The sequence below is a fragment of the Pongo pygmaeus genome, chromosome 10 (genome assembly GCF_028885625.2).
Source record: "Pongo pygmaeus isolate AG05252 chromosome 10, NHGRI_mPonPyg2-v2.0_pri, whole genome shotgun sequence".
NCBI classification, from domain to species: Eukaryota; Metazoa; Chordata; class Mammalia; order Primates; family Hominidae; genus Pongo; species Pongo pygmaeus.
In genome coordinates, this window is record NC_072383.2 from 83,237,156 (window position 1) to 83,251,926 (window position 14,771).

At 32.5% G+C, this 14,771-nt stretch overlaps 1 protein-coding gene across 1 annotated transcript in view; it reads left to right on the plus strand.

Annotated features, from left to right (window-relative positions):
• The window catches only part of LRRIQ1 (leucine rich repeats and IQ motif containing 1), a 234,048-nt gene that overhangs the window by 14,430 nt on the left and 204,847 nt on the right, over positions 1-14,771 (plus strand). Inside the window, exons 8-9 of the mRNA XM_063646532.1 lie at positions 2,537-2,611; positions 5,916-7,550. Of these exons, the coding sequence (XP_063502602.1) occupies positions 2,537-2,611; positions 5,916-7,550 (1,710 nt within the window). The remainder of the gene's footprint in view (positions 1-2,536; positions 2,612-5,915; positions 7,551-14,771) is intronic.

Sequence of the window (14,771 nt, forward strand, 5' to 3'; positions counted from 1 at the left end):
TGGCTTTTTAAAGGCTGTGTATGATAGGCTTCTTAAAGAGTGGTTATTTATACTGTATCATTTTTTTCATTTCTCATCCAATTCTAATCCTGCTAGGTTTTTTGCAGCATTACCACACTGAATGAAACTGCTCTTGAGGAAGATAACCAATGACTTCTATGTATTATACTTGCAGGTTGTTTTCAGCTATTTTGGCCTCTGTAGCATTTTATGCCAGCAAAAATTTGATGGTTGACCATTTTACTTTCCCTTGACTTCTGTGAGATCACATTGTCTTGATTCTGTCACATCTTTGGCAATTACTCATTGATCTCCATTTTAGACTTCATTTTCTCTCTCTGTCCTTGTGTTTTCCATTAGGCTGTTCCTGCATTGCTATAAAGAAAATGCCTGAGACTGGGTAATTTTTAAAAGTGGCACACACTTTTAAATGACCAGATCTAATGTGGACTCAGAGCAAAATCTCACTTATCACCAAGGGAATGGTCAAAGACCTTCATAAGGGACCTGCTCCCATGATCCAAACACCTCCCACCAGGCCCCACCTCCAACACTGGGGAGTAGAGTTCAACCTGAGATTTGGGTAGGAACTAACATCATGGATTCTATTTTTGTCCCTTTCTTTTCTTACTCCATATACCTCCACCCTTGATAATTTCATCTTAATAAATTCCCTAATGTGTCCTTTATTATGCCTTGGTGCTTAAAACAAATGACCGTTGATAACCAAATCTACAATTGTATCAAAACAAGGTAGACTACATAACTCTCCTACAAAAACTGCACACTCAGAGAACTTTCTGTATCTAAAACTGAATGCATTGTCTTTCTTTCCGAGTTGTTCTTCCCTGGGATTCTTCGTTTTGATAAGCCACATTATCATCATTAGTCCAAGATAGAAAAATGAAGGTAATGTTTTATTCTTCCTTCTTTTTTATTACTATCTTCCCTTCAATTATTGTATTAGCCATCTTCTCATCCATGTACTTTACAGCTCCTTTGTAGTTCAAGCTGCCTGAGGGTCTAACTTGGGATATTTACTATATTCTCTAATTGGTCTCCCTACCTTTGGTCTTACATTTTTCACACTTATCCATAGCACTGTCAGACAACTATTTATTTAAAAATGCGTTACTTCCATGCTTAAACCTCATCAAAAATTCCCATAGCTCATATGAGATAATGATCAAAGAACTTTTCCCACTTTTTAAAATATCTGATGAATTGGTAATTTGTGGCAGTTTCATGTTTACCTTGTCTTTGCATTTGTTCTCACTCTTGCTACCTATCTACAGAAGGTCCTACTGATTCTCACATGGTCATTTCCGATACTTTCTGATACAGTTTGGATGTTTATCCCCTCGAAATCTCATGGAATCACCAGTGTTGGAGGTGGGGCCTAGTGGGAAGTATTTGGGTCATGGAGGTGGATCCCTCATGAATAGCTTGGTGCTCTCCTGATAGTAATGACTGAGTGTTTGCTCCGTTAGTTGCCACAAGATCTGACTGTTAAAAGGAGCCTAGCACTTTCTCCTCTCTCTCTCTCTCGCTCCCTCTCTTGCCATGTGACACACTGGCTCCATTTCTCTTCCACCATGAGTAAACGCATCCTCAGGCCTCACCAGAACCAGATGCTGGCAACGTTCTTCCCGTACAGCCAGCAAAATCATGAATTAACTAAACCTCTTTTCTTTATGAATTATCTAGCCTCAGGTGTTCCCTTACAGCAACACACTAATATAATTTGCTCACCGATCTCATTGTCTCCTTAGTTCTCTTTTAATTTTATCTAATGTAAACTGATGATTTTCATAAAAACAGAGATGTAATTATTTTCCTAGCTCAAAATGTTTAATAAGTGCCAAAAATATGTTTCTCTTCTTGAAAACCTAGTGATTTCAAATACAGTCTTTCTCATAAAACCTTTCCTGATCTAATTATCATGTTCATTATGATTTTTTATATTTTTCTCTTGCAGTAAACTTATTCTGCTAGATTTTGGGTAATGTGTAAATTTATGATAGTGTCTTCACATTATCAGAAGAGTTTTTGAAGAAGGGGGTTGTATTTTACTGATCTTTGTTTATTCTGAGGAGTCTTATCGAATGTGTTGATAAAAAGTTATTGAAAGAAAACCATTACTTATTGAACTGATTTATGTTAAATGGTATGACATGGTGAGAAAACAATTGTAACACAAAACCCATTTTACAAACATTATTGTAATTTTTACAATGCCCAACAGTGTTTCGAGCCAATACATTATATTCTGTGAATAAACATACTCAAATAAATACAACAACTGTCCTAGGTTGCAAACTTCTTTATGTTCTCAGAATGGAAACCCTAGGTATTATTTATGTGACACTTCAGTTTGAGATTAAAGTTGTTATCCCAGTACTAAAAATTGAAAGCCATTGGTTGGGTTGTCATCTTTAACTATTGTTTACAAATATATGTTATGAGAATCATATATAATTAACATAATATTTTTGATATTTGAGTATAGTCATATTTATTATTATCATATGTTCAGCAAGAACAGGACAAGATGAATGATGAACTCTATAAAGAAGAGAAAATTTGGAAAGAGAAATTTAAACAGCATGAGGTATCTATTTGTTGTTTTTAATTAGCACATTAAGCTTTCTTTATTTGAAATACATTACTATGCTTGAAATGGTTATTTTCAGATAGTGCTGCCTAAGTAGTATAAGATTTTAGTTTATTACAGCATTAAAAATTTATTAATCCTCAGAAACACTTCTTGAAATAGAATGTCTTGAAAACGAGAGTTAGCTGGTTTGGTGAGTGTTGTCCATATAAAATTGTAATTCTAACATTTCTTTTAAGGTTTGATGAAATGTACCATTTTGAATATTTCTTTATGTTCAAAGATTATTATGAAAGCTTACTCTTTTTCTAAACACAATTAAACTTGTTTTGAATATAAGATTGTTCTGATGATACATTTATTGATGAAGTTTTAGTTTTTATTTACTCTAGAGTTTTTATATACAATTATTTTAAGTAATTACAAATTTAAAGTAGATATCTCCCATAATCCTGTTATTTAGCTAAACATTATCCTTTTTTGTTTTCCTTTCAAATCTTTTTTAAATTTATATAAACCCACTCCTGCAAAAGTAGGTGTCTACTACACATTGTCAAATTAAAAAGCTGGTTGAGCATGTAAAGAGACAGAGTCATATGAATGACAAGTGACAAAAAAAGACAATAATAGCTCACCTGTAGATAATCCAAATGTTAAGTATAGTAGAGCTGTTAGAATACCTATAATTATCATCCAGTAGCAAAATACTTAAACACGTGATGTGAAAAGAAAAATAGCATATATAATGAAGTACCAACTCTACATTCTAGAGTTTAAAAAATCCAGTACATAAAATTAAAATTCAGTGGGTGAATTTGATTGGACATAGCAGATGAGACCATTAGTGAAATGGGACAGTTCAATAGAAAATATCCAAATTAAAGCACAGAGAAGAAAAAAAATTGCGAAAAGAGGAAAACAGCACAAGAAATATGTCACACATGGTGAAAAGATATAAAATTTGTATCATATCTTGAGAGGAGACAGAGAATGGGGCAGAAGCAATGAGGTAAAGAGATAATGGTTAAAAAGGCTTCAAATTGTTTTTAAAAAATCAACCAGCATATTCAAAGATAAAAAATAATTTCCAAGTAGGATAAATACAAAGAAAATGCTACCTTGGAATAAATAGTACAATCATTGAAATTCAAAACGAAGGAAAAATAAAGTCTTAGAAGCATCTGGAGGATAAAAGACACATTACCTAAAAAGGAGTAACAGTAAAACAAAAAGCCATCTTTAAGTAAAATGATGGAAGAAAGAAGACAATTCAAAAAACTTAAGTATTCAGTGATAATGGTTTCTTTGTTTATTAGTGTTCTTTGAATCCTGACTCTTCTTCCAATTTCTGGACTCAATTTTTAATTTCCTGGAGTATACACTTAAATAGTTGTCAAAAAACATTTTTGGATGCTAGATTTTCTCAATCTTTGTTTGCATATTTGAAAATATTTTGTTTTGTTTTTTTTGTTTTTTAAGATAGAGTCTCGCACTATCGCCCAGGCTGGAGTGCAGTGGCACGATCTCGGCTCATGCAAGCTCCGCCTGCCGGGTTCACGCCATTCTCCTGCCTCAGCCTCCCGAGTAGCTGGGACTACAGGCGCCCGCCACTGCGCCCGGCTAATTTTTTGTATTGTTAGTAGAGACAAGGTTTCACCGTGTTAGCCAGGATTGAAAATATTTTCAGTTTGCTTTTAAAAATGAATGGTCAGTTTCTTCGGGTGTAGAATACAGATTTATTACCACCTTTAACAGTGTAAAGATATGACTTCGTTGCATATTTATTTATTTTTGCCTATGCTATCTATGATTGCAAATTTGATGCCTTTTCCTTACATTCTTTTGAAGCTTTAGGATTTTTCACTTTATACATTCATCCACACATATTTACTGGTTTTCTACTAGGTCAGGCACTTCTCTGAGTGTTTAAGATATGGAAGTACATAAAATTGAAAATAATCCCTACTTTCAAATGTGGTACACAATTTCCAAGGAGGAGAGATACAAAGGAAATCACACCTTGGAATTAAATAGTACTATTCAAATTCAAGACAAAGGAAAAATAGTGTTGGAAGCATCCAGAGGAAAAAAGGCACACCACCTAAAAAGCAGCACAGTAAAACTAACAGCTTACATTCCCCAGAGTTCTGAAATATTGCTAGCATCTGTCTAAGTGTGTTGTGTATGTGTGCATGCAATGTTCGGTCTTTCTCCCATGGCTTTTTGTTGTTGTTTTTAAGAAAACATATTTTTCTATTATTTTCTTCCCTTCAGTTTTTCTCAGTTCTTTATTCAGGAACTCCTAGTAGTCATGTGTTGCAGTTTCTGTGTTAATCTTCTTTACCTCTGACATATAATTTTTATCTTTGTTATTATTTGTTGTTTGGGGAAAACATCTCATTTTGAAGTTTTTTTTTTAAGTAATCAGCTATTCAGCCATTCTATTTTGATTATTGGTTTAAGTGAGTCATTTTTATTTGAACACTTGAAATATGAAGTTATTCCTGTTTAAATATTTTTTCTAAAATATCTTTATTTAAATTTTTATCTAGTTTATTTAATAGTTCGATTTTCTCAGAAATTGGTTCTTCCTTCTGCTGATTAAAATATAGTCTCATATCCTTTTTGTTAGTTTCCATTAGATATTTGCTCAATTTTGTTGATCTTCTTACTTTTGGTTTAGGACTCTAGTAAAAATAATATTTTCTCACCTAACTAAATATTTCATTAAATGCAGTAGTATGTGGTTATCAACTATTTTGATCATTGAGAAGGGATAAGATATGTGAGTAGGCTGGTTCTGTATATTGTTTTTATGTAGGGACTATCTGGCTTTCTTGGTACCATAAGTTTCACAAAATAATTCCTGTTTTTGCAGTCTCAATACTAGCTCTGAGTCTTCTTTATCAGAACTCTCATTCCAGAAAGTTTGAAGTCCTTTTCTTCTACATGGTTTTTAGCCTGTGGTTTCCTTTTTGTTGTTGTTCTTGTTTGTTTGCTTATTCTGTGTCTTTCTGATTTTATATGCTTTCTATCTTCAAGGAAATCTTCAATTTATATCTGGGTGGCTTAGAATACATGTAACATTAGAGTATCAACTTATCAACATGATTTAATCTCCTAAATATTAAAAAAGTAATACCCTTTAAGATAAATGACTTTAGTTTCTGTAAATAAATTTTATAGAAACCTTATTAAGACTTCAGTTTTAGTATTTGTTTTCAATCTACATTTCAGATGACGTTTTAGTAACATCTCATGTTTAGTTTATGCTGATACCATGTATCTTACTTTGTTTCAGGAGTATATTAGAAACTTGCATTTACAAATGGAAGAAGAAAGAACAAGATTTAAAGACCAACAAGAAAAAGAAAAAAATTGTTTGTTAAAACAGAAGAATAATGCAGCTGTTAAAATTCAAGCTAAATATAAAGCATTTGTAGCCTATCAAAAATATGGCCCAATTATTAAAGAGCAAATTGAAAATAAGAAAAGGAAAGCACAGGAGTGGAAGGAAAAGGAAGCAAAAATACGACAAAAGGAGGAAGAAAATCAAAAAAGATTAGAGGAGGAACAAAGGATAAAAGAAGAGAGAAAAAAGCAAAAGGAAGAGGAAAGGAAAAGGAGAGAAAAAGAATATGAAGAAAAAAAGAATATTGTGAAACAAGAAAGAGAGCAACTAATAAGCAAGGAAAAAATAATATTAAGAGAAGATGCAAGCCAGCAGCTAATAATAAGTAGTGCATTAAAGGAGAGAGGATATAATAACAAACATTTAAGTCTTGAAGATATTTCAAATGATAAAGGTGATAGAGCCAAAAGTCTAGTGGATGAAAATTCAAAGAAGCAGGAAGATGTTCTCCTTTGGCTAGTTGAGGAATCAAATATGAAAGAAAATGTAGGTAGACAGACTATATTAAAAGAATCAACACAAGTCAAGTTAAAAGAATCTATAGCAAGCCAAACAATTCTGGCAGATTTTAAAATGGAAGAAAAAAATGAAAACCTAGCAAAAAAACAATGTTCAGAAGAATTGGTCAAGCAAGAAAGAAAATATGAAAATACAGATAACAAAACTGAATTGGGAAACTCTGATCTAAAAGGAAATCTTAAAGAACAGTTTCCGTTGCAAGAATTAAAGTCTGATGCACAAAAAGAAGAAATCATGAAACATGTCATAAATGAGAATACAGGACAAAAAACCCAGATAATATTAGGACATAACCAAGAAATCAACGAGGTGAAAACCAATGAAGCGCAGAAAATAATCAAAGATAATCAGCAGAAAAAGATACAAAAAGTAGAAAAAGAAGAGATACAAGAACAGAATGGATTATTATATAAAGATAAGGATACTTTAGTTATTTCAGTGAAACAAAAATCACTCTCACTAACATCAGAAAATTCCAAAGATGTAGGAGAAAATGTAATATTACAAGAGAAAGAAATTTATTCAAAATCCAAAGAAATTGAGGAGAACCCAAAAGACAATGCTTGGAATAGTGGCATTGTGATTTTTAACACAACTGATACCATGATAAATAGAGAAGGCAAAAGAAATGACCAAGATTGTGTGTTAGGTAGACATGCTCCTTGTGAAGGCTTGAGTGACTATAATGCAGAAAGCTCCATGGTATCTAAAGAAGTCAACTCTTTTAAATCTGAGATTAGAAAAATTTCAGAAAAATGCCATGAAAATGCACCTGAACCTGAAAGCATGACCTGCTGTGTATCAGAGTCAACCCTTCTATATTCTATTGAAGAAAAGAGACTAGCCTGGATAAAATCATGTAAACCTTGGCTTGAAATTTTCAAGCAAAATCAACAAAAGAAAATTGTTAGAAGAAAGAGACCTGTGAAATGCCCAGCCAACATGACACCCGTTTTGGATAAACTGGAAATTCTTCGATGTGGCCCTTGGGATACTTTACAGCAGGTATTTCTAATTTTATAATAATTTTTCATATTTAATTACAATTAGCTCTTTAAAATATAACTTTTCAGATCTTAGAAAAAGAAATATTTTGTATACAAGAATTGTCTCTCTTTGTTTAATAAAGTTATGAATGAAATATTACCCCATTTGGGAGGGGATATATCTCAACTAAAATTGTTCGAGGCATCTTCCCTAAGTGACACTCTATAAAAAGCTTTGATTTATATTTTTTAATATCTTGAAGCCTATGTTCAAGGGCCCTACAGTCATTATTTAAACCTCTAAGAATGGAAGCATATAGAAAGTTAGGGTTAGAATTATAGTAGGAAACTCCTAAGTAAACAGAAGTTTGCTTTAGACTTGAGCCGCCACACCACCTAGTGGCTTCTTTTGGAATAAAGTGGATTTTATGTCCATGACCACTGTCGTGAAAGAAGGGCTTGCATGATGGAAGACCCTGAAGATCCTAGAATTCCTATCTAGCAACAATTATTTAGCGTGTGCTATTTAAAGGTGGTGCCTATATGTCTGAAATGTAAAATACTTGTCATCAAATGTTACTAATTTTATATGGTTATGGAGAACATAGTTTCAACCAAAATTAAGACACAGAAACTAATAAATGTATAAAAAAAGAGAAGATAATATTTTAAACAGTGTAACACTAGAAAGCACTTATGATTAAAATACATATATTTAGCTAAGGCTTGAAAGTCAAATGTATTCAATAAAGTTTATTTAGTTTATTGATAAACTTTCTTGCTAGACAGATGCCTAGGAGAAAAAACAATCATATTAATAGATAAACATTATTTTGTTTATTCACTCAGCAAATATTCATCTATCCAATAAGATGATCAATATTTATTGGTGGACTAAATAAAAACAAAGAAAACCCAGTCTTTTCCTTTACGGAGCTTAAACAAATAAATACACACATAAATATGTTATTATGGATCTTGAGAATTGCTGTAAATAAGGCTTCAGAGTATCCTGTGAGAGAATAATAAAATAGTGAGATTTTGAAGAGATTTGTGGTATATGAAATAGCAGTATAAGAGATGAGAACTGGGACATACACTTTTAAGTGTCTTTTATTTCCTAGGTAATGTATTTGCCACATCTATCAGGTTTGTAGAGCTACATATAGAATCTCTCATCTGCTCTTCTCCAATTTTTTCCTTGCGCATGTTATCTCTGGAATCATGTTTTAGCACTTTTCTTTCTCTAACATATTGCTGCAGGCCTTCCAATATGATAACATTAGCAATTATTTAATTTTCCTCATGAGTATCTGTTAAAGCTAGGCACGAGTGATGGCTTCATGCCTACAGTGTACTTGCTTCAAAAGTGAAAATGAAGTTACAGAAACAGTAGTGTTCCTCCCTTGCTTTGTAGGTTTCTGTTCTGTCCAATGAGAAGGAAGTTAAGATGGGTGAACTTCTTTCTCCTTGGCATTTCTTCTCCAGCTTACTGTCTGTTCCTTCTTTTGAACGCTTGTCAATTTACATAAAATCATAATTAACTCTTTCTTTTATTCTTGGAGCAAGGCCTGGCAGACTATTAAAATCTATAGAATACCTGAAGCTTTGTTGAAATGTGGATTCTGATTCAATAGGTCTGGTGATCCACCCATTCTCCATTCTTGCAATGATTCTAAATGATGATGTTGGTGCTGGTGAATGGACTAATCTGAGTAGCAACGTTCTAAAGGGCACCATAATCCTCTCATCACTTCTTAAAGCAGCTATCTCAAGCTTTTAATTTGGCTTTGAAGCATCAAATAGACAGTATAAAGATGAAAAATACATGTGAATGTGCCATATAGATGCTAAAATGTTAAGAAAATATCATCTTTTGTTACCAGACAACTCCTGTAAAGATTCTGTTTGGTAGATGGCTTACCATGGTATCTTTATTCACCACTGTTACTACTGATCCATGGCTCAGTTTCTTTTTGACTTTCTGATCTTTTAGCTTCAGATCTTTGTCCTTATCCTGACCACTCACTGCCATCCTTGGGATGTCCTTCTGGAGATCAACTTAGAAAAGTTTATTGTCTCCCAGTAATGCGTTCATTTTGCTTACATTAATCTCTTACTTTGAGACTTCAAGACATAAATCAGATCTTCGTTTTGTTCATACTTTACACATTGCCAGGCAAATAAAGATACTCCTCAAGTTACGATGAAGTTACATCCAGATAAACCTACATAGCTTACAACTGGGCAAAATCATCTGGCAACGTGGTACACTGTAGAGTATTTGTTGTTTACCCTCATGATCATGTGACTGACTGGGAGCTGCAGCTCCCTGCCATTGCCTGACATTGTGAGAGATTATCATACTTTATATTCCTAGCTTGGGAAAAGATCAAAATTCAAAATTTGAAGTATGGTTTCAACTAAATATCTATTGATCTCACACCATCATAAAATTAAAAAAAAAATCTACGTTAAACTATCTCTTGTCAGGAACTATCTGTAATGACTTTCATTACCTGATTATAGGATGGATGGGTGGGGGGATGAATAAAGAATTCTAGTCGAAATATCTAATGTAGAGAACGGGTTGATGGGTGCAGCAAACCACCACGGCATGTGGCACGTGTATACCTATATAACAAAACTGCACGTTCTGCACATGTATCCCATGTATACATGTAACCTAAAGTATAATTTAAAAAAAAAGAACTGCAATTGAATGTTAATCTTATCTCCTTATTACTACCAGTTTCACAGTTTAGATAAAGTATATTGACTGAAGAGGAAATTAATGTAAAATTATTGAAGTGTAGCTTATTAGACTACTAAGTTCTATGTTAAGACTGTTTCTAATTTTATTTCTGCCACTTACTGGCTGTGACACCTTATGCAAATGCTTGACCTGAATGAGCCTCAGTTTTGTCTTTCACAAACTGGAAGAGCAATATCTATTATATAGGATCATTGAGTTTTAAAATGCTGTATGTAAAGAACATGGCCCAGGGCTTCTAATATCACTTGTCAAATGTGGGTCTCAAGCAAGCAAAGAGAAGGCAAATGGATTGTTTTTAAGGGCTGCTTAATAGCCCGTTTCATCAAAAAAGTTATAAAGTTGAAAATACTAGACCATTGGGTTATATGCAGTAATATCTCAAAAGAGAAGACTAAAGAGCAATAATTATAGGTAATGAATATATTTTTTTATTATTTTTAAATGTTTTAACTATTTTTTATTTTTGGCATTTTGCTACTAATGGTAACTTGTATTAAGTAATAACCACCACAAAAAAGGGCACCGAGCTTAAGGATTTTTAAGTATTGCTTTATACCATAACATGAATAATAATATTTTAGCTGCTTATTAACTTTTAGATCAAGAAGTCTCACTTCTCTTATACAAAGTAAATTGTAATGAACTGCTATTGGAATGATAGGTGACATACCTGAAATTATTTTGGAGCTGTTTTATTCAAACCACTAATCAAACCTTGGACTCAGTCCCTTTGCAGCTGATTTTTAAAACAATATTATTTTTCCCTGCCAAATAGATTTGAGATTCAATCACTGAATAAATGTTCTGAAAAAGTAAAAAAAAAAAAATAGACTTGTTGCTTGCATTACTTTTGTAGTTATGTTTACCGTAGATGACTGACATTTCTTAGGTTTAACTCAAGAATAATTGAGAATAAAATCTCTAAAAAGTATATTGCTGAGTTAGGGAATTTTATCTACAATGGGATGTAAAGGATTTGGGAAAATACAGATGATTAAGTAGAAAATTGATTTGGAATCTGTTATTAAAATATAATGAGTGTTTCATAGCTTCTATAGGTGGAATAGTTCATTCTCAAGTCATGAGAGTCTGAAAGTATAACTTTTTCAAATGTTTTTACATAATTTTTTATAAGAAAAAGGAAGTATGAGTGCTATAAATATAGTTGAGTTTTGCCACAGGCTAGGGAAGTTCATTCATTTATTTATTTTAAGAAACACTTACCCAACACCCATTATGCTCCAATTGCTGTTTTTCAAGTTGACCATACACTAATGAACACATACGATTACTAATTCTATATTGACCTTAATTTTGAAGCATAAAGTGGTTTTATGTATGTGGCTCCTGTCATACATGTATCCATAATTAATAAAAAAATTTATTTTGATCTCATATATTTGGAAAAATCTGTGGTCGAGTAGGGGAATATATTACTATACTATAAAGATTTTTTTTAAATGTTCAATGAAAAGAGCTTCAATTAAAGGAGGAAATAGGAAGCTCCTCATATTCAAAAGTAAATACCACTAACAAGGATACTGTAGCAGTTACTTCTGTACTGTAATAAGATTAAAGGACAGAAATTGCCACATCATAAATAACTAGAACTTAATTGTGCTTGTGTAGTTAATTGAAAGCAACATGTTACTAAATCACACTGAATAATATAAATTATAATGTTGAGTAGCATTTGTTACTATACAGCTGTAATTGTTGAATTTTCAATTTTTAAGTGCTCAATTCTAAATAATGTTTTCATTTTTAGTGTAGAGCCAGTTTTCCAATTACAGAATGTATATCTGTTTGTTACAGATTAACTAGGCAGTACATAGAAGTTATCTCCATACAAATTGATGAGTATATTTTCGTTCTGAAAAAATTATTAAAAATAAATTTGTTCCAAAATTGCTTTAGGTTATGAATAATTGAGACATTCCTAAAATGATTTTGAAACTAGAAGTCTTATTTATCTGAAGTTTTAATTATTGCTTTTGGTAATTAAAACAGAGTGGTCTAATTCCTTTCTTTATATCACCATGAACACATGATCCTTCAATTTACTTACATAAATATGTAAATTTAAAACTTTTAGTTTAATTTAATGCACAGGAAATGTTCCGTACAAAGAGGAGTTACTGCATTCTAAAATTTTGTACCTTTTCAGTGTTTTTTGTAACAATAATGCTTCCAATTTTAATATAATATTTTTATGATTTTAAGTATGGTATACACAAGAATATTCTTATCAAGCTAATGATTTTTAACTTTTACTTTAAGTTCAAGGGTACAAATGCAGCTTTGTTATAAAAGGTATTTTGCATGATGCTGAAGTTTGGAGCATAATTGAACCTGTCACCCAGGTAGTGAGCATAGTACCCAATAGGTGGTTTTTCAACTCTTGTCCCCTTCCTTTCACCACTTCTTTTTTTCCCCAGTGTCTATTGCTCCTATTTTTATGTCCTTGTTTACCCAATTTTTAGTTCCCACTTATAAATGAGAATATGTGGTATTTGGTTTTCTGTTTCTGTGTTAGTTGGCTTAGGATAATGGTTTCCACTTGCAACCATGTTGCTGCAAAAGACATGATTTCATTTTTTATGGCTATATATTATTCCAGGCTATATATGTACTCCTTTTTTTTTTTTTAGTCTAATCCACTGTTGATGAGCATCTGGGTTGATTCTATGTCTTTGGTATTGTAAATAGTGCTGCGATGAACATACTGGTATATGTGTCTTTTTGGTAGAATGATTTATTTTTCTTTTGATATATATCCAGTAATGGGATAGGTGGGTTGAATGGTGGTTCAACTCTTAGTTCTTTGAGAAATCTCCAAACCGCTTTCCACAGTGGCTTAACTAATTTATATCACTACCAACAATGAACAGGTGTTCCCTTTTCTCTGTAACCTCACCAACATCTATTATTTTTTGACTTTTTAGCAAAAGCCATTCTAATTGGTGTGAGATGGTATCTCATTGTGGTTTTTATTTGCATTTCTCTGATGAGTAGTGGTGTTGAGCATTTTTTCATATGTTTGTTGGCCACGTGTATGTCTTCTTTCAAAACATCTCTGTTCATGTTCTTTGCCTACTTCTTCATGGGGTTATTTGCTTTTTACTTTCTGATTTAAGTTCCTTGTAGATGCTGGATATTATATGTTTGTCCGGTGCATAGTCTACAATTTTTTTTCCCATTCTGTAGGTTGTCTGTTTACTCTTTTAATAGTTTCTCTAGCTGTGCAGAAGCTCTCTAGTTTAATTAGGCCCCACTTGTCAATTTTTGTTTTTGTTGCAATTGCTTTTGAGTACTTAGCCATACATTATTTGCCAAAGGTGACATAAAGAAGGGTATTTCCCATAAAAACTAATTTAAGATAGATGAAAGACTTAAATAGAAGACCTCAAACTATGAAAATCCTACAAAAGCTAATGATTTTATTTAATCTAATTTTTAACTTTTGTGGGTACATAGTAGGTATATATATTTATGGGATACATGATATATTTTGATTCAGGCATGCAATGCATAATAATCACATTATGGTAGATGGGGTATCCATTATCTCAAGTATTTACCCTTTCTTTGTGTTACAAATAATCCAGTTATACTCTTAGTCATTTTAAAATGTACAATAAATTATTATTGACTTTAGTCACCCCATTGTGCTATCAAATACTAGATCACATTCATTTATCTTATTATATTTTGTACCCATTCATCATCTCCACTTCCCTCAACCCCACCCCACTACCGTTCCAGCCTCTGGTAACCATCATTTGACTTTCTAATCCTATGAGTTCAATTGTTTTATTTTTAGTTCCCACAAATAAGCAAGGATATGCAAAGTTTGTCTATCTGTACCTGGTTTATTTCACTTAATGACTTCCAATTTTATCTATATTATTGCAAATGGCAGGATCTCATTGTTTTTGATGGCTGAATAGTGCTCCATGGTGTATATGTACCACTTTTTCTCTATTCATTTCTCTGTTAATGAACACTTAGGTTGCTTCTAAATCTTGGCTATTGTGCAGAGTACTGCCATAAAAATGAGGGTACAGATAACTCTTCATTATACTGATTTCATTTCTTTCGGATATATACCTAGCAGTGGTATTTCTGGAACATATGGTAGCTCAGTTTTTTGAGGAATCTCCAAACTGTTCTCCACAGTGGCTGTACTAATTCACATTCCCACCAACTGTGTAAGAGGGTTCCCTTTTCTCCACATCCTCTGCAGCATTTGCCTGACTTTTGCACATAAGCCATTTTAACTGGGGTGAGTTGACATCTCATTGTTGTTTTGATTTACATTTATCTGATGATCAGTGATATAAGCACCTTTTCATATGACTGTTTGCCATTTATATATTTTCTTGAGAAATATCTATTCAGATCTTTTGCCCATTTTTAGATTGGATTATGAGACTTTTTCCTATTGAGCTGTTTGAGCTTCTT